The 19,214-nt window shown below is 37.3% G+C and overlaps 3 protein-coding genes across 4 annotated transcripts; 2 read left to right on the forward strand and 1 right to left on the reverse strand.

The window, feature by feature from the left end:
* Positions 1-4,599: 4,599 nt before the first annotated feature.
* On the forward strand, positions 4,600-9,187 carry LOC112712042 (uncharacterized). Of its 2 annotated transcripts, XM_025764824.2 has the most exons (9): positions 4,600-5,172; positions 5,254-5,331; positions 5,938-6,744; positions 6,914-7,016; positions 7,207-7,307; positions 7,413-7,587; positions 7,987-8,157; positions 8,275-8,375; positions 8,653-9,187. In XM_025764824.2, the coding sequence occupies exons 1-9, from the start codon at positions 4,888-4,890 to the stop codon at positions 8,707-8,709; spliced, it is 1,878 nt and encodes a 625-aa protein (XP_025620609.1). In that variant the 5' UTR covers positions 4,600-4,887; the 3' UTR covers positions 8,710-9,187. The 2 variants fall into 2 exon arrangements, with proteins under 2 accessions (XP_025620609.1, XP_025620610.1); XM_025764825.2 differs by lacking the exon at positions 8,275-8,375.
* A 1,406-nt stretch (positions 9,188-10,593) lies between these two features.
* LOC112712043 (auxin-responsive protein IAA32-like) lies at positions 10,594-12,165 on the forward strand. The gene is made up of 4 exons (XM_025764826.2): positions 10,594-11,051; positions 11,219-11,431; positions 11,515-11,623; positions 11,723-12,165. The coding sequence occupies exons 1-4, from the start codon at positions 10,742-10,744 to the stop codon at positions 11,802-11,804; spliced, it is 714 nt and encodes a 237-aa protein (XP_025620611.1). The 5' UTR covers positions 10,594-10,741; the 3' UTR covers positions 11,805-12,165.
* A 980-nt stretch (positions 12,166-13,145) lies between these two features.
* LOC112712046 (receptor protein kinase-like protein ZAR1) lies at positions 13,146-16,056 on the reverse strand. The gene is made up of 2 exons (XM_025764828.3): positions 14,099-16,056; positions 13,146-13,985 (listed from the first exon to the last, which is right to left on the reverse strand). Exons 1-2 carry the CDS (start codon positions 15,576-15,578, stop codon positions 13,330-13,332), a joined length of 2,136 nt encoding a protein of 711 aa, XP_025620613.1. The 5' UTR covers positions 15,579-16,056; the 3' UTR covers positions 13,146-13,329.
* Positions 16,057-19,214: the final 3,158 nt, after the last annotated feature.

The following is a 19,214-nucleotide window of genomic DNA, read 5'->3' on the forward strand; positions in this document are numbered from 1 at the left end:
TTACGATGCAGCTCCGTTGGAGTCAACACAGTTTATACTGCCAGATGGGAGTGAGCGAAGGCACCTCGGCTGCCGGCGTCATTAGCGTGTCCTGGTGCGGTGGGGGGTACCAGAACGGTTTCTCCGAAGAAGATCGATCATACGTGTGGGTTACAGAAAACACCGACACCTCAGCCACAGTTGCAGCAACAACCACAGCTTCAGCCTCAGCCTCAGTCTCAGCCGCAGCAAACACAGTCACAGTCACAACCTCAGCATCAACAGGTTTACAGCCTCAATTTCAACCCAAGTCAACTGGCGTCGTTGATTTGCCTTCTCCAGATTCAGTTTCAAGGTATTCAGTTTCATCCTTCTTTGTTATTCATATACATGTCGTTTGGTATGTGAATTCGCATTGATCATTCATTAATTGTTCATTCATCTGATGGTTTGAATTGTCACTGGTATCACTGCTTTATTTTATATTGGATTTGGATTATTGTAATTCTGGAATGCTGGATTGTTTGGTGCTGTCTGAATTAGGGTTTGTTGTGCTTTTTTTGATCCTGCAGTGATAGTAGTCTTCAAATGCAATCTCTCGGCAAAAACTGTGATCTATCAAGACCAAGTTCAGATTCAGCCTGGGACTACAAGGGTTCTAGTAACCGGTTGATCCAAAACTAAACGTGTCCGATCCTCATGGTCGGATCCAGATGCAGCAGCTTGTACAGGACCCAGGATACTTGTTGCAACAGCAATTTGAACAACAGCCGCCGCCACAGCAGCCTCAACAGCAACAACAGCAGCAGTTCATTCATGGTACTCATTTCATTCACCATGCTCCTCCTGGGGCCGTGCCGATTTCCGCCTACTATCCAGTATATCCTTCCCAGCAACAGTCCCACCCCCAGGTTTACTACGTTCCTGCGAGACAGCCCCCGGCTTACAACATGCCTGTTCAGCAGCCTAACATGGCTGAATCCGCCTCAAACATTCCTTCCAGCCGTCCCCAGACTCCACCAAATCCCACCACATTGGTTCCACCTTCTGCAGCTTACAACCCCATGAGAAATGCTCCCATGCCCAAGACTGAAATGACGGCAGCTGCATACAGAGCTGTGAGTGCCGGTACCCTCAATTGGTTCAAGTTCCTACCAGTCAGCATCAGCAACAGTATGTTGCTTACTCCCAGATTCATCACCCTTCTCAGTCTATTGCTCAAAATTCTGCTCCCCCTCCTAATTATGCTTTTGATTATGCGGATCCGGCACATGCTCAGATATACTACTCTCAACCTCTGGCACCCTCAATGCCTTCTCAGTACCAGACCATGACAGCCGCTGCCATGGTAATGCCGGACGGTTCCACTCAGCAATCCTCGGACAACATGAAGCAACAGATAAGAACTTCACAGCCATTATAAACTTGTCATTAAAACAAAAGTGAAACAATTTTGAAGAAAACCGGTTTGGTTTGCCCTTTTTAAGTTTTATATATGTAGTTCCAGTCGGTCAGTCATGTTTGGTGCATGTTTGTGGTTATCTATTTACATAGAAAAATAAGAAAAGAAACTGTGATAATCTTCTTCTCATCCCTGTAAAAGGAAATTGGTCCAAGGTTTATACTGTAAAAGTTCAAGTCTCTAAAACATTTTATTGTGAAGGTCATATATCAATTCCTGAAATGATTGTCATATATAAATATATTTTGCCATTGTTTTCTTTTCTTTCTTTGGTATGTGATTTATTTTTTCATGGAAAATTTGATTGATTGTGGCCATTTCGGTTGTTGGACTATGATTTTGTCGTTCTTCTGCTATATCCATCTTCGCCTAGAAGGACCACAACTACGCACTTTTACATAGAAAAATGAATTTTTAATGACACGTTTATTCGGCCCTTTCATCCTTCTTGCTCGTTTTCTATGGAAAATCTTGTTTCCAGTTTGCTGCGCAGGACCAAACAAAAATGTGCAGCCAAGTTTGAGTGTGTTTTTAAGATTATCTGTTTGAACAAAGCTTTTAAAAAATGAAAAATTACTTTTAAATATTTTAGATTAATTGGATAAAGTTCTTAATAAATTTTTAACTTAGAAAAGAATCAATTCATACTTTCTTTTGTTTTCTGAAGCAAGTAAAAATTGTTTTTAAAGTAACTTAGAAAATTTTTTGTAACTAAAGGAATATGCAAATGTTCTTGTTCATCATAGAAGTAATATAAAAAAGGAAATTTAGGCGATCACACTCTGAAAGATCATAATTCATAACCCCGCTTTTGTAATTATCTCTCTGGCTTAATGAATGGCATACTTTTCATGCTTCACATTATGCAAGAACGCTATCATATATCTCGTGCATTATTGAGACTGAAAACAACGTGTTGTGGCACCGCAATTCAAGTTCAATTCGATGCATAGGAGAATCAGCTCATGTCACACAACCGTATGATAATGTTAAAGCAAAGATTGGAAAATTTTGACGTATAGTGAACTTTAAGATTCACAAATCCAACCATCATAACAGGGAGTGCACGTTGCTGCATACGTTGTTTTTACTCGATTTCACGTGGCCCCTGTGGCAAAGTACAGCTGATTCGATGCTTTATTGTATTTTAGAATGCACTAATTACTAGTTAGTGATTAATTAAAAATTAACTAACAGTACGAGGTTTAAATGTTATTACTTAGGTTTGCGTAACGCATCTAGTACTAGCTTATGATAACAATAGATTAATGTTAGTTAAATCTGAATAATTGTATAACAATTTAGCTACTGCTTAAGTGAAAATTAAATGCTGACATAAGTGGTTGATGCTGACTGGTTAATGCATGGTTTCTGAGTCATAATATGATTATTGAAGATTATCATGGACAACAAAATTGAAAGAAGAAGCACCGAAGCAGTTGTCAAAAGAGTTCATGGTCCCTACACCCTACTCCTTACCCGTTTTAATGTCAACGGAGTTCATGGGTCCTCAGTATTCCATAAAATGCTTGGGATACAATGAAGCATATAATTGGTCTCTATTCAATGTTCAAGATCAAAATAACGGCAGGGGTCAGGGAGTAGATACTAGAGAGGAGTGTGAATGTGTGATTCCCACTACTCTCCTCTACTCCATCCAACTTGCCTTGCCTTGCCTTGCAAACCCGAATTCCATAACGATAAGAGTCACTTCTCTTGTCAAACCATTTTATTCTTCTATCATTTCATGGATTGGTGGACTGCCAACACTTAAAAATTGAGTAGGCCACCAAATAATGGCCAGCCCACTAAGGGGCCCACTTCAAGCTCCCAACTTTAAAAATCCTATCTGCTTTCAGTTTTAGACGTTCTAACCCCACCAAAAAACTAAGAAGAATCGTTGCGTAATTATATAATAAGCGAACCCCGTTGACATATTCCGAGTGTGTGTAAAGCATTTGCAGATATTCGAACATATAGAATTTGCCAATTTGGAAAAGGAAGAATAAAACTCAATATTTATCTTTTCATAACAACCGTGTAATCAATAATAGATGTGAGAGAAAGTAGATCCTGTGGGCTGTGGCCCTCATCGCTGAAATTCCTTTCAACAATCTCTACCACAGTTGAAGATTGGACTTGCCATGCATAAAACAAGCATGAAACTTCACACACGGAGAGAGACGAGAGCGAAAGCTTTCAGTTTGATTTTGGTTTTTCAGCCTTGCTTCCTTCGCAGATGGTGACTCAATGGGCTTTTAAGCCCACAAAATAACCATGGCCCATTTTGTAGACATTAAGGCCTCATTGTAAAGTTCAATGAAAATGCAATAGCACTCGGCACTCGATCCAATAAAAAGTCCTAAGTTGAATTAAAAAAGAGTGAACAACAAAGAGAAAATTAAAGGCAAAAAATGAAAGGTTAGTATGGAATTATGGATTCATTCAATGACCATAGGAAAGATGATAGATCAGGATTCAGGAGCAATTTTGCTTTCTTAATATGAATATGGGAGTATTGTGCAGGTGGAAACTCATGTGCAATCGATGGAGTTAATAACTGAGCTGTTAGATGAAAATTTAGTCAAATCAATCAAGTTATCTAACGGCTCTCAACTATCAATTTTACGTAAAGTCGACTGCACCTAAATTTTCACCATTGTACAGACTCTTCAAGACTTAAGCTAAAGAAACAGTTAATTACTTAATTTCATTCCAAATTTCGAGCATATTATTATTATTATTATTAATTTATATTAAATTTAGTCCTATCCTGCATGGATTGGTAATGCCGTAATGGTTATCTGCTAGGCTTGACAGGTAGGACTACTCAATCCACTATACAAGGTAACCTCACAAGGCTTCTAGTTTATTGAGAAACGATTTTTATCCGTCACTTTTATTACTCATTTTTCATATTTAAATAAGATTTTAATATTATTTTAAATTTATAAATATCATCACATCGAAATCATGAGAGGATATCGACTATCGAGTTAACGAATTTTGATCAATCATGAATCAAATTTAAGCATTTAAGTAATACTTGAGTTAAATATATGAATCTATGGTAACTGGTAAATAACAACAATAATTGGTTTGGCATTTTTTTATTGGTTAAAATGTCTTTAAGTAATTGGATTTGTTCCGTAAAACTTGTAACTTGATCGCGTTATGGGTCCTAGTGGAAACGGATAACAGTGATGCTAGTGTGTCAGGCTTTCGCGACAGAAATATTGAATACGAAAACCGCCTGAAACTCGTGGGAAAAAGAAAAGTGTTAAGGGTGCGCATACCACCATCCGCCGCTACATAATTTGCAAATTTGACCGTCGCAATCAATATTTGACAATCATACCAACAAAACAAAAAACAAGAAACACCAGAAGGAAGTAAGGAATCAAATCCAGAAGCAACGACGCTCTTCTTTCTTTGTTTTTTTGGAAATGGCAACCATTCAATCCGATATACTCTCTGCTTTCTGCAAAGCCTCTTCCACTTTCCGTTCCGTCCCACGCTCCATCGTCTTCTGCCGCCTCATATCTTCGCCGCACAGGCCGTCCTTCCGCCTCAGGGCTTTTACCAACGGCGGCGGCGGTGAATCATCTTCTCCTGCCGCCGTGAAGCTTCCTGAGAAGCCTTCCATTTGCACCGCCGACGAGCTTCACTATGTGTCCGTGTCCAATTCCGATTGGAGGCTGGCACTGTGGCGGTACCACCCTTCTCCTCAGGTACGTCACTCGATGCCTCTTAAATCGAGCTATGAATATATGATTTCATTTCCGGGGGAATGAAATTGAATTTTGATGCAGGCACCTCGAAGGAATCACCCTCTGTTACTGTTGTCGGGAGTTGGCACTAACGCCATTGGATATGACCTTTCTCCTGGGGTACTTTCCTCTTATCATTTGTTTATTTATACATATTTTTCTTATATTCTAATTTAATCTTAAATTTTCTAGTTTTCCTCCTCTTTTTATGTGTATGCATTACTACTATGCTTGTAGTCATTGTTGTGTGATCTTCTTGTGCTGGTAAACTTGCCAAGTGCTAAATTGTGGAGGTTAGTTAGAATTAGAATTTTGGAACCTTGATTGATTTTTGATGTCCGTAATTTGTTGATTGGATGATTGACGCGTGTGGTGGATCAAATCAATCACATCTCTGAGTTCATGTTATGAGTATGACCCTAAGCATTAGAATGAGATCCTACAGCATCATAACAATGTTTATGTTTGTAGGAACAGGAAGTTTGGTAGCAAAATTCTGGATGCATCTTCCATATTTCTCTGGTTGAAGTTGCATTTTCCCCTTCATATTACTATGTTTCAGTTATTAAATTAACATACTTTTGAGTTTTGAGTAATCAATGTTGTTGTCTGCCTAATGGTAGGTTGTCACTTGAATTTTCTTTGCTATATATATGTATTCTTTCAGGTTTATGTATGCATGTACTATGTTGGAGTCCCCCCACTAACACATGATATATACTGCAGTCATCATTTGCACGCTACATGTCTGGTCAGGGTTTTGAAACCTGGATCCTTGAATTACGAGGAGCTGGTTTGAGTGTCAATGGTTCAAATTCCAAAGATATTCAAAAGTCTTCCCAAGCAATATCTGACAGGATGGAAGCTACTTCAGAAAGTGCATCTAACTCGAATGGAGTTGTGGCCTCAGAAAAAGAGTTGAATAACATTTTAGATGCAATATCTGACAAGATGGAATCTGCTTCGAAGAGTGCGTCGAAGTCAAATGGTGCTGTGGCTTCAGAAAAAGAATTGAATAACAATTCAGAAGCAATATCTGAATCTGACACTTCTTCCTCCCTGGAAGTAGAAACTGGCAATGGTGCAGTCAGTGAAGAACTTACTAGGTTAGCTACTGTTTGGGATGAATCAAAATTGGTTGCAAGGTTGACAGAGACTTTTATGCGTTTGTCTGAAAGAGTATCTGGGTTTCTTAGTGATAACCAATCTAAGATAATGTCTACCAAATTACTTGATCAAATATCAAAACTTTTGGTTGATTCTCCATTATATGAACGATTCAATGAGATAAGAGGAAAGCTTTCAGCTTTGTTGGAAACAGGGCAAAACTCTGGTATTACTAATCAAATAACTGATCTGAGTCAAAAGCTAGTAAAAATTATTGAGGAAAGCCAGCTCTCTGTTTCTCCTCCGTTATTTGATCTACAAGCACGCTTCACTTCTACCATAGAAGATTTTCAAAGGCAACTTGATTTGATGGTGAAGTATGATTGGGACTTCGATCATTACTTGGAAGAAGATGTTCCTGCTGCGGTGAGGTGACTTCTTATCATGCTTGAAAGCTGTATATTGATCGCTCATGTTTATTGTGTTGACAATTATTAACAATTATATCTTTGCAATCACTTTCTTCTGCCTAGTATTTGCAAGGAACTTTCTCTGGCTGTACATCCTTATGTGATTTTTTTTTAAACCAATACAGATAGAATACATAATGAATGAAAGCAAGCCAAAAGATGGTAAATTGCTTGCAATTGGACACTCCATGGGTGGTATCTTGCTGTACTCGATGCTGTCACGGTTTGGTAAGTTGTCTGGTCTTTGGTAGTACGAATTGAGCATTAACTTTTACCTTTTCTTTATTAACATATTCTTTGTTTATGTATGGCTGTCAAGTTATCTGTATCCCAATGCTGGGTTGATTGGGAATACTTTCATTCAGTTTCTGATTAGATATCAAATTGGTTATTAGCATGTTTTATCATTTCATTCTAGCTTGTGAAGAAAAAGAATCCAGATTAGCTGCAGTGGTTACACTAGCATCATCTTTAGACTACACATCATCCAAATCAACTCTAAAGTTGCTCTTACCCCTTGTAAGTGGATGGTTTTGCTGTTTCTGTTTATCTCTGTACATAGATGTACTGGTTAACTTTGCATAATTACTGATATAGTACTGAATTTGGTCACTTATCAAACAGGCAGATCCTGCACAGGCTCTGAATGTCCCTGTTGTTCCCTTGGGAGCAATGTTGGCTGCAGCTTATCCTCTTTCATCTCGTCCACCATATGTGTTATCATGGTTAAATACTTTGATTTCTGCTGAGGACATGATGGATGCAGATTTGTTAAAAAGGCTGGTCTTAAATAACTTCTGTAAGTGCTCCTACTCGTCTACCAAATAGCCTAATTTGTTAGGAGGGTCGGTTATTGAGATGGTATTAAAGGCTCTGATTTTAAAGTTCAACCCTTGTTGCTATATTTTCCATAATTAAGTTGAATTTTACTGCATGGTAAAATGGGCTAGCGCTCCATGTGGTTTCATATTTGGCTTGTAATGCCATGAACTGCTATATGTTCTTTGTGGATGTAGTTGCTTTTGCTCCTATATGCAAGTTGGATATATAGATCAGAACCTTATTGGTCTGGAATAGGTTTGGTACATGTTGTATACAAAAAGGGTGTATTCTTTAGTTAAGGAAAATAGGAAATTATTATTGACTTGTCAATAGACCAATGTAACTGACTGTTGTATGATATAATTGCAACTGGTAGGTACTATACCAGCAAAACTTATCTTGCAACTCACAACAGCATTTAGAGAGCGTGGGTTATGTAACAGGAATGGGACCTTTTTCTACAAGGATCATATACACAAAAGCAATGTCCCTATCTTAGCTATTGCTGGAGACCGAGATATGATTTGTCCACCTGAAGCTGTGGAAGGTAAACATTATATTTATAAATGCCTATTTATTTGCCCCAAGTTTAAACAAGTGAAGGTACTTCTTTTGTTTGTTTGTTTTGTTTTTTTTTTTTAATTTTTTTATTTTTAATTGTTAGAAACTGTTAAGCTGATTCCTGATCACCTGGTTACCTATAAACTTTTTGGCGAGCCTGAAGGTCCACATTATGCTCATTATGACTTGGTTGGAGGAAGAATGGTATGAACCTACCCCGTTTGGTTGTTATTGTTAATTATATTTTAGATACTAGAGAATTGTTTTTTTTTTTTTCAAAAAAAGACAATAACATAGTCAAAGCGCAATTTATTTGCCTAACCTGGTTACTGGCAGTAGAAGTGCATTACCACAAACCGTACAATGTTAGGAGGTTGAAATCTAGAGTCACCCTTGTTTTGTGTGTGTATTCATATTCTCTTTCATGTTTTCTGCTGCTAAAATTTTTGTGATGTTTATTCTATTCATATTTTGAACGCAGGCGGTTGAGCAGGTTTATCCATGCATAATTGAATTTCTGAGTAGTCACGACAAGTGATTTACACCATCAATTTCATCAAATGCATTGTTCTTTGACCATGCTTGATTACTAAATCCCAAAGAGGCATAGTATATCTTTTCTCATGTGCCTTTTGCACATCCATTTGGAGCTTATGCTTACACATGTGGGTGTGGATGTTACTCGCAGCATCACTATGTATATGTTACCGTACATAGTCTATACAAGAAAGTTGAGAGTTTAAGTTTATAGATCCTTTTGTGCTTTGAAGTTTTCCAAGGGTAGAGTGATAGGAATTATATACTTTTAAGATGAATCTGTAAGAACATAGTATTTGCTTGCGGCATAGTCCCTGATATCTGAATTGCTGTAAAAGTTGTGTAAATACCATGCCCTGCTCAAGTTTCTTCAATGAATTTGGACCAAGCCAACTGGTCAGGTTTTGGTAAGACTCACTTATCGATGTAATTCTTTCCTTTTTCGAATAATAAAAAAAAGAAAATGTTTTATTTGTTCACTTATTATTTTGTTTTTAACAGAGATATAAAAAATGAGTAAACTAGTGCCTGCCTCTAATTATATACTTACTGTTGATTGGTTGATAACAAACAATAAATGATGCTCGTAGACATATCAACCATCAAGAAGAAAGAGTATATTGTAACTACATCCACAGTTTCTTTTAGCCGAAAAACATATTAAACTTACTGTTAAATTTTTTTACCGAAGATATAGAACATTTAGATATACAAAACATAACTCTAGATGTGGCTTTTAACTGCATAACTCGTAAGCACCATCAAAATGAGTGTTATAATAGAAGAAACTTACATGGTTACATCTCCTATAAATCCAGCTTGAGTTGTCATCTCGTTAGAGGAATCGTTAGACGTGCATGAAGGAGGAAACAGAAAAGTGCCTAAATGTTGGGTTATGAATGAACGGTGATTGATACCACCAACTATTAGTGCATAGTTTGTTCTATAATTCTTAAGACACCCTTTGCCAAAGAGGTTCATAGGGTAGGAACTAGGAGCATGTTTCTTGAAAGCTGAAGTAGTAGACACATTGTCGTCATTAGGAGCAAAAGTCAATAGCAATAGAATGAAAAAGCAAATACAATCCGTAATCAACACCTCTCAATTATCCTATTCATCAGCCACATTTGTGTACACTGACCACTGTTCTTGATCCTGACATCTTCAACAATAATCTAAATCAATCGTAGGTTGTACCTAGAATTTTGAAGTTCAAGATTAGTAACAGTCTGTCATATAATGAGTTCATGAATATATCTTATCCTGCTGAGACCCCTCCGGCATAGCTATCAAGATCCGGAAGATCCTGGCCGGTAGACACCAGCAGGAACTCTCCTTCGGCATTGCCATCAGGGAATGAGCCTGAACTAACTATATTATTTCTCAAATCTATCATCATGTACAACAAGTTCATTGCTTTACTATCATTGGTATTGTCCTAATTCAACTTAATCTACTATAAATTTGTACTTAAGTATCATTAATAACCCTACATTCTTCCATTGCAATTGTGTATCTAATAAAAAGTAAGAAAAATGGAATGCAGCCAAAAACAGGGCGGTGTGAGATGTCGGTGTTTCAACCACATAGTTGTTCCCTTGAAAAGTGGCAGCCCTGCCATAACTGAAAACAAATATTCAAATGTGAGCTTTAAGACTATACCTATTTTCACTATGTATTTTAAGGTGCTTCGGTTGTTCTTTGACTTAATGTTGATATTAAAATTGTACTGTCATGGTGCTTATACCGAGGTGATTAGCACCAGGATTTATAATCATTTACCAATAATCAAGTCTACTTTTATTACAAAAAGCTTACACTTCTTTTGTTGGGATATTTTGAAGATGGAATACATATTGACATGAAGAGCCTGAGGCTCTCAGCAAGTGTAGCAATGTGAGGAAGCAGAATCCGGAGAAACTTACTGTTAGGATCAATTTGGCCATGCCTTGTTCTTGTGCTGTTTTGTTTTTACCTTAGTGTTCCATGTTGGCGGTAACAGAAGATAAGCTTTGTGCATTTAATGATTGATAATGGAGAAACTTTCCTTGTCTTCCATGTGCTCTTGGACATGTCATTTAGATAGTTACTTAGTTTCATCACTCAGATATTTTACTATAAATAGGTTAAGTTCTACCTTGGTCAGCAACACCTACATTTACTGTTTAGCTATTTTAAGTGAAGCAGATATCATCACTATGGATTCAAACACATCAAGCTTTCTTTTGAACTCCTCAACTTTTCACTCAGTTTTCTACCAAGACAAACAGAGTGATGACATCATTGATCTTGGTCTTAGCCTCAAAACTGTTCAACATGAGGCTTCTCATTCTTCTGCCAACTGTATGTTTTTTTCATCCCCTTATATTTTTTTTAAATTCTTTCCCCTTCTTTTTCTTCATCATCATTAACTTGACCAACTAATAAAGGTTTACAGTTAAGAGTTTATTTTATTTTATAGTGAGAGATGCTTCCATATGCTGATATAATGAAGTTATGTTTGGATTTAGTGTATGATGATGATATTATGGATTGGCCTCACTCTAATCTCAACCTGAAGAACTCAAGCAAGAACTTTGATGAAGAGATAGAGGGAGTCCAGAGCAATGAGAGATGGGCATATGTGAAGGTGAATATGGACAGGGTTACAATTGGTAGGAAAATTTGCATACTTGATCATGGAGGATACTCAAGTCTAGCTATCCAATTAGAAGACATGTTTGGTAGGCACATTCAATAATGCAGCACTTGCATGATTTTGTTTACTTTTTTATGTTTACATGAATTACCTTGTTGTACAACTCAGGAAGCCAAAGCCTCTCAGGTCTAAGATTGTTCCAACCTGATTCAGAGTACTCATTATTCTACAAAGACAGAGAAGATAATTGGAGGAGTGTAGGTGATGTGCCATGGAAGTAGGTTCTCTCGTCATCAGATACACTAAAATTCCAAAGTGCATGGCATATATACTAATGGAAATTCTAACTTTGGATTTCACTTCCTTTTCTTTACAGAGAGTTTGTAGAATGTGTGAAGAGATTAAGGATTGCAAAAAGGAATGCAGGCCTTGCTTCCTGTTCATCCGGATACATCTAAATTTTGTGTCATTCCTCATGTTGGGTTTCTTCAGTAGAAAGAAACCAAAACTATCTTGATGACCTTTTCTTTTTCTTTTCTTTTCATAGTTCCTTGATAACTTTATGTTTAGTTGGTGTCTTTCCACATAGAATGTGATGGAATCAGCTTCACTAGAAGCACATGGAATGTTAGAGAATAGAGAGTAAAGCAAGTACTTGATGGAAAATTCTCAAGGTGATTGATTATTAGCATTCATGTGGGCTATTACATATAACACCTTTCGTTTTCTAAATTTCAATTAGTTCACTTTATGGACCCTGGTGTCCACAGTGTTATAACAAATCAATGCCTAGCAACCAGCAATGATTCTCGGGACAAATTGTTGACTATGACAGTCACATATTTATTTGATCATTTCCTTACATTTTCTCTTCACTAAGATAATCAATTCAGTTAAACCATAAATCAAAACACAATTTTATTTTGAGCGTTGAATTCACAACAAATTAACTACCCAAAAACACACAGGATAAATGATATTGCTGTCCCTATCAAAGTCAGAAGAATAATAACACCAATTTGTAGTAAAATCCAAAATGACAGCTAAGATTTTTTCCTACATTGATGGAATTTGTTTCCCCAAAATTTGCGCCACATGGTTTGGTATCCCAAGTCCAACATCACAAGTCACAATTAACGTAAAATCATGGAGTAAAATTTATGAATGATGCACTAAGTTTTATTATTTGCATTATATAGCATGGTCTCAATATAATTAATACAAAACTCTTGTAAAATAGTATCATATCATATCCTAGAGAGCCATGCTAACTTGCTAAGCTAATTTTGAAGAGAGTGTAGGGATTAGGTACTAGGTAGCTTGACTTTTAAGGACTCATTTGCTTTGTCTTTTGCTACTCTTTCATCGAAATATTCTTTTTTAACATTATGCCAAATGTAAATTGAGATAGAACTTAGAACTTGGGTACAAAAGAAGTGACACAATGTAAAGTGTAGTTTGTGACAGATCATGTATGCCTTTTATTTGTACGTCAAATCAGTTGCAATTATATAATTAATTACAGATATACAAAACATTATTCCTAGTTTATAATTTTCCGTCAAATCACGTGCTAAGACTAATCTTTCACCAAAATATTGGGTGACAACAAAGGTTGAGACATACCTAATAAAACACAGGCTCAGACCTAGTCACTGGCCTAATAAAAGTTTAATTACAACAACAACAAAGCCTTATCCCACTAAGTGGGGTCGGCTAATAAAAGTTTAATTAGCTCAAACAAAATGATCAATAAATAAATAAACAAACAATGAGAAAAATATTAGAGAGATCAATGATTTTTCCTCAAACAAATTGCTTTATTTCTTTACTAGCTAGTACTTCAATCACAAGGGCTTCTTCATACTTCTAGCCAAACCATTGAAAATCCTAGCAGATTGAAGACCTTAAACGAAACCAGAGTGTTAAATTAAAAAGAGAAGCAAAAACTTAAGAAATGAAATGCATTCACAATTTCACAGCTCAATCAGAGGATACAGATAATCTATCTAAAGCATCAAGCACATGCCTCATTGTAGGTCTCTTTTCAGGGCTGCTTTGGACACAAGCCATTGCAATCTTCAACACTGCAATTATCTCCTCTTCCTTATCTGCCTCCTCAGCTAAATATGGGTCCAACACATCTGAGAGTGGTTTCTTCTCCTCAATGCAGAACTGAATCCATTGAACAAGGTCCATTTCCGAGTTACCAACTTGCACAATTGGTAACCTTCCGCTGATAATCTCCAACAAGATCACACCGTATGAATAAACATCCCACTTCTGTGATGGCTTCACCACTTTTAGTGTTTCTGGAGCCTGATAACCATTCCCCAAGATATTAGGTGTAAGTTCTATGGACAAGCTCCTTTGTCTCTCTTGCGGCTTCTCAGCGGCCACTCGGCTGGATTGCACGGTTGGGGAACCTCCGGCAATATTTGCAAGGCGCCCGAGTCCAAAATCAGATATGTATGGTTCCATGTTATGTCCAAGAAGGATGTTACTTGGCTTCAGGTCTCCATGAACATACTTTTTGGGGCTAAACTCATGCAGGTAGACCAATCCTTTTGCAGTTCCTTTCATGATTTTCAATCGATAAGACCAAGATAGCGGTCTGAATGTAACTAGTCCAGGCTTCCCTGAAGTCATCAAATGCAACCAAATAGCCAAATGAACAATGTGTCAAACCATAAGTAATTGCAAATTGGTATTGAAGAAAATAATAAAAAGGTTTGTCCATAATGAAACTTACCATGAATTGCAGCAGCGAGGCTTCCATTTGGTATATAATCATATATGAGAAGCTTCTCATCAACAGACCAGTAATAAGCTCTGAGAGTCACAATGTTTGGATGTCTCAACTTTCCTATTGCCTCTACTTCGGTTTGGAACTCTTTGAACCTTTGAGAACCTCCCTCCCCCAATCTTCTCACCGCCAATGCAAGCCCGTCTTCAAGCACCACTTTGTACATAATTCCAATTCCACTCTTCCCAAGAACAAAAGCCGATGCCTTAAGAAGTTCATCCAAATCAAAGGCCACTTGGCTATCTAATGGAACAAGATCATACTGCTCAACATGATCAGACAGGGCCTCGGATTCGTCCTTTCGGAAGCAGAAACACTCTTTACTACTTCCTTTCCTCCCCTTGCTAACACTAATAACATCCTGGTCCTGATCAAAACCACAAACCCTTGAATAGCAATAAGAGAACAGAAGACCTAAAAGGCAAATTCCAATCACATCACCCACAACAATGCCAACCACAGCACCCTTAGTTAACCCTTTGTTTTTCTCACTCTTCCCAGAACCATTACCACTATCCTGAGATGAGTCATTATGAGGCATGAACGGGAATGAGGAAGGTGAACTAGCACCTGGAGTGTCAGGGGCACATGAATTCTTCAAAGGAGGGCCACACAGACCAGGATTGCCAATAAAAGCAGTTGGTCCTCTATTCATTAAAGCACCATTTTGTGGTATTGGACCATTCAAATTGTTGTAAGTAAGATCAATGTAAACCTTCTCAGGCAAGTTACCAAGGCTAGCTGGTATTGAACCACTAAAATGATTATGAGACAAATCAACAGTTCCTTCAAGGCTAGTTAGATTACCCATGTCTGCAGGAATTGAACCATTGAATTGATTGAAAGAGAGGTCAAGTTTCTCAAGAGAAGAGAAACTAGTACCAAATCCAGCAGGCAAAGTGCCAGTGAAATTGTTTCTACTGAGAACAAGGGTTCTGAGCCTCTTGCATTGGACAATTGTAGCAGGCAATGAGCCATTGAAGGAATTTTGTGACAGGTCAAGAGTTTGAAGGTACCTGAGATTCTGAATCTCACTGGGAACAGACCCAGAGAAGGAATTGCCATAAAGCACCAAACTTTGCAGCCCCCGAGCTTGAAAAAGCTGAGGAGGCAAGGTTCCAAAGAGCTTGTTGTTCCTGAAGTTGAGATGGCGGAGCTGGGAGAGAGATCCCACAGCTGAAGGGAGAGAACCATAAAGTTTCCTTTTTGGGATGCTAATGGAGACAACAGTTTGGTCCTTGCAGGTAATCCCATTCCATGAACAAGGGTTGTCATGGGAAGAATTCCAAGTGACCATGGAGCCTTGTGGGTCTTGAAGGGACTGCTTAAGCGTCAAGAGCACATAGCCTTCGGCATTGAGGGAATTAACAAGAGGTGCAAGAGAGTTGCAGCAAAGAAGAAAGAAAAGCAGAAGGAAAGGGGACATGTCCTCCAACTTAGTGACCGTTGGAGCAAATCCAAGAACTTACACAAGAAAAAGCAAGGAAGAAGAAGAAGAAGAAGCAGCAGCAGCAGCTGGTTGAGGGGGGTTGATTCTGTGTTGTGTGTTTGTTACAGAGAAAAGAAAAAGGTAGGAGGAAGACGACAACGGAGGAGAGAGAATAAAGAAGCAGTGTGGTGTGTTGAAGAGTGGGAAAGCAATGGAAAAAAAGGACTTTTTTGGGGTTGGGGAGTGCAGAGAGAGAGAGAGCTGCTAAGTTTGGTGACTACTCACTAGAGTGCCAGCACGGACAACTCACGCGATACCTTTCTATCTTTATAGTTTTGTATTCAATTGGATTCTTACTCCATATATCTATCAAATTTGTATGAAAATTGCTTCACGTTTTGAGCTTTTACATGTCTGTGGTCTTCTGGTTAGGGGACTTGGCACTTGTTACAATGCATGGAATGGAGACCACATCACACACACACATACATTATTATTCCTATTTATTTCCCTACATCGTATCAGAACCGTTACTTACTAAATAACTGCTTTTTACTTTTTACACATTTATTACACAATTATATATTTAGAAAAAATATATTTTTTAATATTGTCTCACTATTTTTCCTTCGTATATTACAGATTGATAGAATAGAAGTAACGGGAATGGGAATGGGAGCGTGAGCCCGCCACTATGGTCAATCATAACAAGCGTCTCGTTGCCCTTTACAGCCCAAGGTCATTATAACAAGAAGAATAAACAAATATTATTGCCAGCGTTCTACACTAAAATCGCTTAAATACACAGAATTAGAGATCCATCAAGCTCTATATGGTGGAAGGATGCAATAGAGGGGCCAAAATTTAAAACTTTAGGGGACCAAACTACAAATTATGTATAATTTACATGTAAAATCTGAAGATGGCCCCCCTTTAGACGAACAAGGCTCTGCCACCATTGTTATAGCTTATACTTATTTAAAATTATCAAATATAGTTGTTAACACTTAACACATTTAACAAGATAATGCTTTGCGTTTTTTTTTAACAAGATAATGTTTTATCAAACAGAGGTGCCTACCCCCTACTCCTGTGGGCTTGGCCCTTTTCTGTTTGTCGTAACCTGTCATCTATCCAAAAAACTAGTGCCTTAACACCACACACTACACTCCAAAAGTCCAAATAAAAAAGTGGGGAAACAAAAGCGAAAAAGCTGTTTTTACCAAAAAAAAAAAAAACGAAAAAGCTAAAAAGTACACTTATATATACCACCATGTTAACCAACTTGGGTTGGTCGAGTGGTCAGCTCATTCGTCCGCTTAAACAAGTGTCGAGAATTCGAACCCCGTCTTGTGTATGCAACAACCCATTAGCCAGCGACAGACCCTTAAATGGAACTCAGATCCGCGACGGATTAGTCCTTAACCTGTCGGGTTGGGAAATACCATTTGAGTAAACAAAAAAAAAGGGTAAAGCTCAGTATACAAGCGATTAGGGCTTGTAATTATTACAAGTTCATTAACGCCTAATCCACCAAAACGTGCTGCAACTCCTACGTCACTTACACGCGCTATATTCACGCGTTTCACGTTTTTTTTGTGCCTCTTTTTCTTCTTCTTCTTTCTCCGTGCTTCCTCTTCCTTTTCCTCTTCCTCTTCTTCTTCTTCTTCTTCATCTTCTTCTTCTTCTTTTTCTGTGTCTCTTTTTCTTCTCTTCCTCCCTCTTTTTTTATTAAAATTTCTTCTCCTATTTTCCTTTTCTCTTTCTCCTTCATCAAAATCACCAGAAAAAACGAAGAAACATTATTCAAGGTACGTTTCTTACCTTCTCTTTCTCTTTCTTCTTCTTGCTACACGTTCTTCTTCCTCTTCCTGTTCTTCTTCTTCATTTACGTGCTTTTCTCTTTGTTTTCTTTCTTCGTTATTCTCGGTTTCCATTGTTTTTTGACATCAAGCTCTGAAATCATTTTTGAAGAAGAAGAAGCAGGAGCAGAAGATGAGGAGGAAAAAGAGAGAGAGTTCTGAATTATGCATAAGGTGTACTTCAACGAATTTTAGGTGTATTTCTTAAATTCTTTAGGTGTATTTTTGTAATCCTTTGGGTGTATTTCTATAATTCTTTGGGTGTATTTCTGTAAATCCTTTGGGTGTATTTCTGTAATCCTTTGGTTTATTTCTGTAACTGTTTGGGTGTATTTCTATAATTCTTTGGGTGTATTGATTTCAAGAAGAAATATACTGTCTCTCCCTATATTGGGTGTATTTCTTAAATCATTTGTGTGTATTTCTTAAATCCTTTGGGTGTATTTCTGTAATCGTTTGGTTTATTTCTGTAACTGTTTGGGTGTATTTCTGTAATCCTTTGGATGTATTTCTATAATCGTTTGGGTGTATTTTTGTAATCGTTCGGGTGTATTTCTGAAGTTCCATCATTTTCAAAACAATTTCAAAACTTGATTTCAGAAACCATGAAAATCGAAAAAAACAGAAGGAGATCGAAGGCAAAGAGAGAACGCTTTTCCATACAAATCATACAAGTCATTTATATTCACGCTTCTTCTTCTTCTTCTTCTTCTGCTTCTTCTTCTTCTTCTTCTGTAATGCGCGTATTAGGCCCATCTTCTTCTGCTTCTTCTTCTGTAACGCGCGTGTTAGACCCAACTTGTAAGACTTGTAAACAAAAATGATTTGTTAAAATCCGCAACAGAGGTGTAAATTTAATTTTTTATCGGGTGTATTTATAGTCTGTGTTTGGGTGTATTATGCAGATCTCTATGCAGACCGTCATATATGGGTTCCAATCTATCTGAATCACCACTTCATATTATAATACCTGTAAATCAGACATTTTGAATACACCAGAGAGAGTTTAATTATGGAAAAAAATTTACCTATAATTGGATCAAATATATTTACACCATGTGTTCAATTTCTTACAAGAGTATATAACAGTTACATTAATCAGTGACAATATCATTAGAATCTATCTGACAAAATGAACTCAATAACAATGAGGATGGCCTGGACAGTCTTATTGCATCACTTCTCCTCGCTCATATTTCTGAATTTCTCACTCAACAGATGGGTTGCACACTTTAGGTCCTTGATTTGCTGTAAACAAAGCAAATTTAGAGTTAGATATATTTCTATTATGAAAAACTGATTTGATCGAAGACATATATTTGTTCTTACATTTTTTTCAGCTTGGTTTTTGCCTTCCATTTTTACTGCAATGAAAAATACACCCATAGATATCAGTCAGATACACCCATAGATCAACCAATACACGCAAACCGATTTTATAAGTATTTAATGAGATCAGTTCAAAATGATGTTCAATTGACTCAAACAACGATAAATATACAAGCTCTAGCAATATTACAATGTCAAGCAATATACACCCAAGGACAAGCAATATTAGAACAGTTGCAACAGTTGATTATATTACATGATATGGGTTCAGGAATATACACCCAACAAATTACGCTGTATACACCCAACAAATTACGCCGTATACACCCAACAATCAACCATATACACCCAACACATTACGCCATATACACCCATACAAATTACTCCATATACACCCAATAAATTAAACAATATATAGCAAAAAATTAGTTACGAGAAGAAC

This window comes from Arachis hypogaea, chromosome 9, assembly GCF_003086295.3.
Source record: "Arachis hypogaea cultivar Tifrunner chromosome 9, arahy.Tifrunner.gnm2.J5K5, whole genome shotgun sequence".
Taxonomy (NCBI): Eukaryota; Viridiplantae; Streptophyta; class Magnoliopsida; order Fabales; family Fabaceae; genus Arachis; species Arachis hypogaea.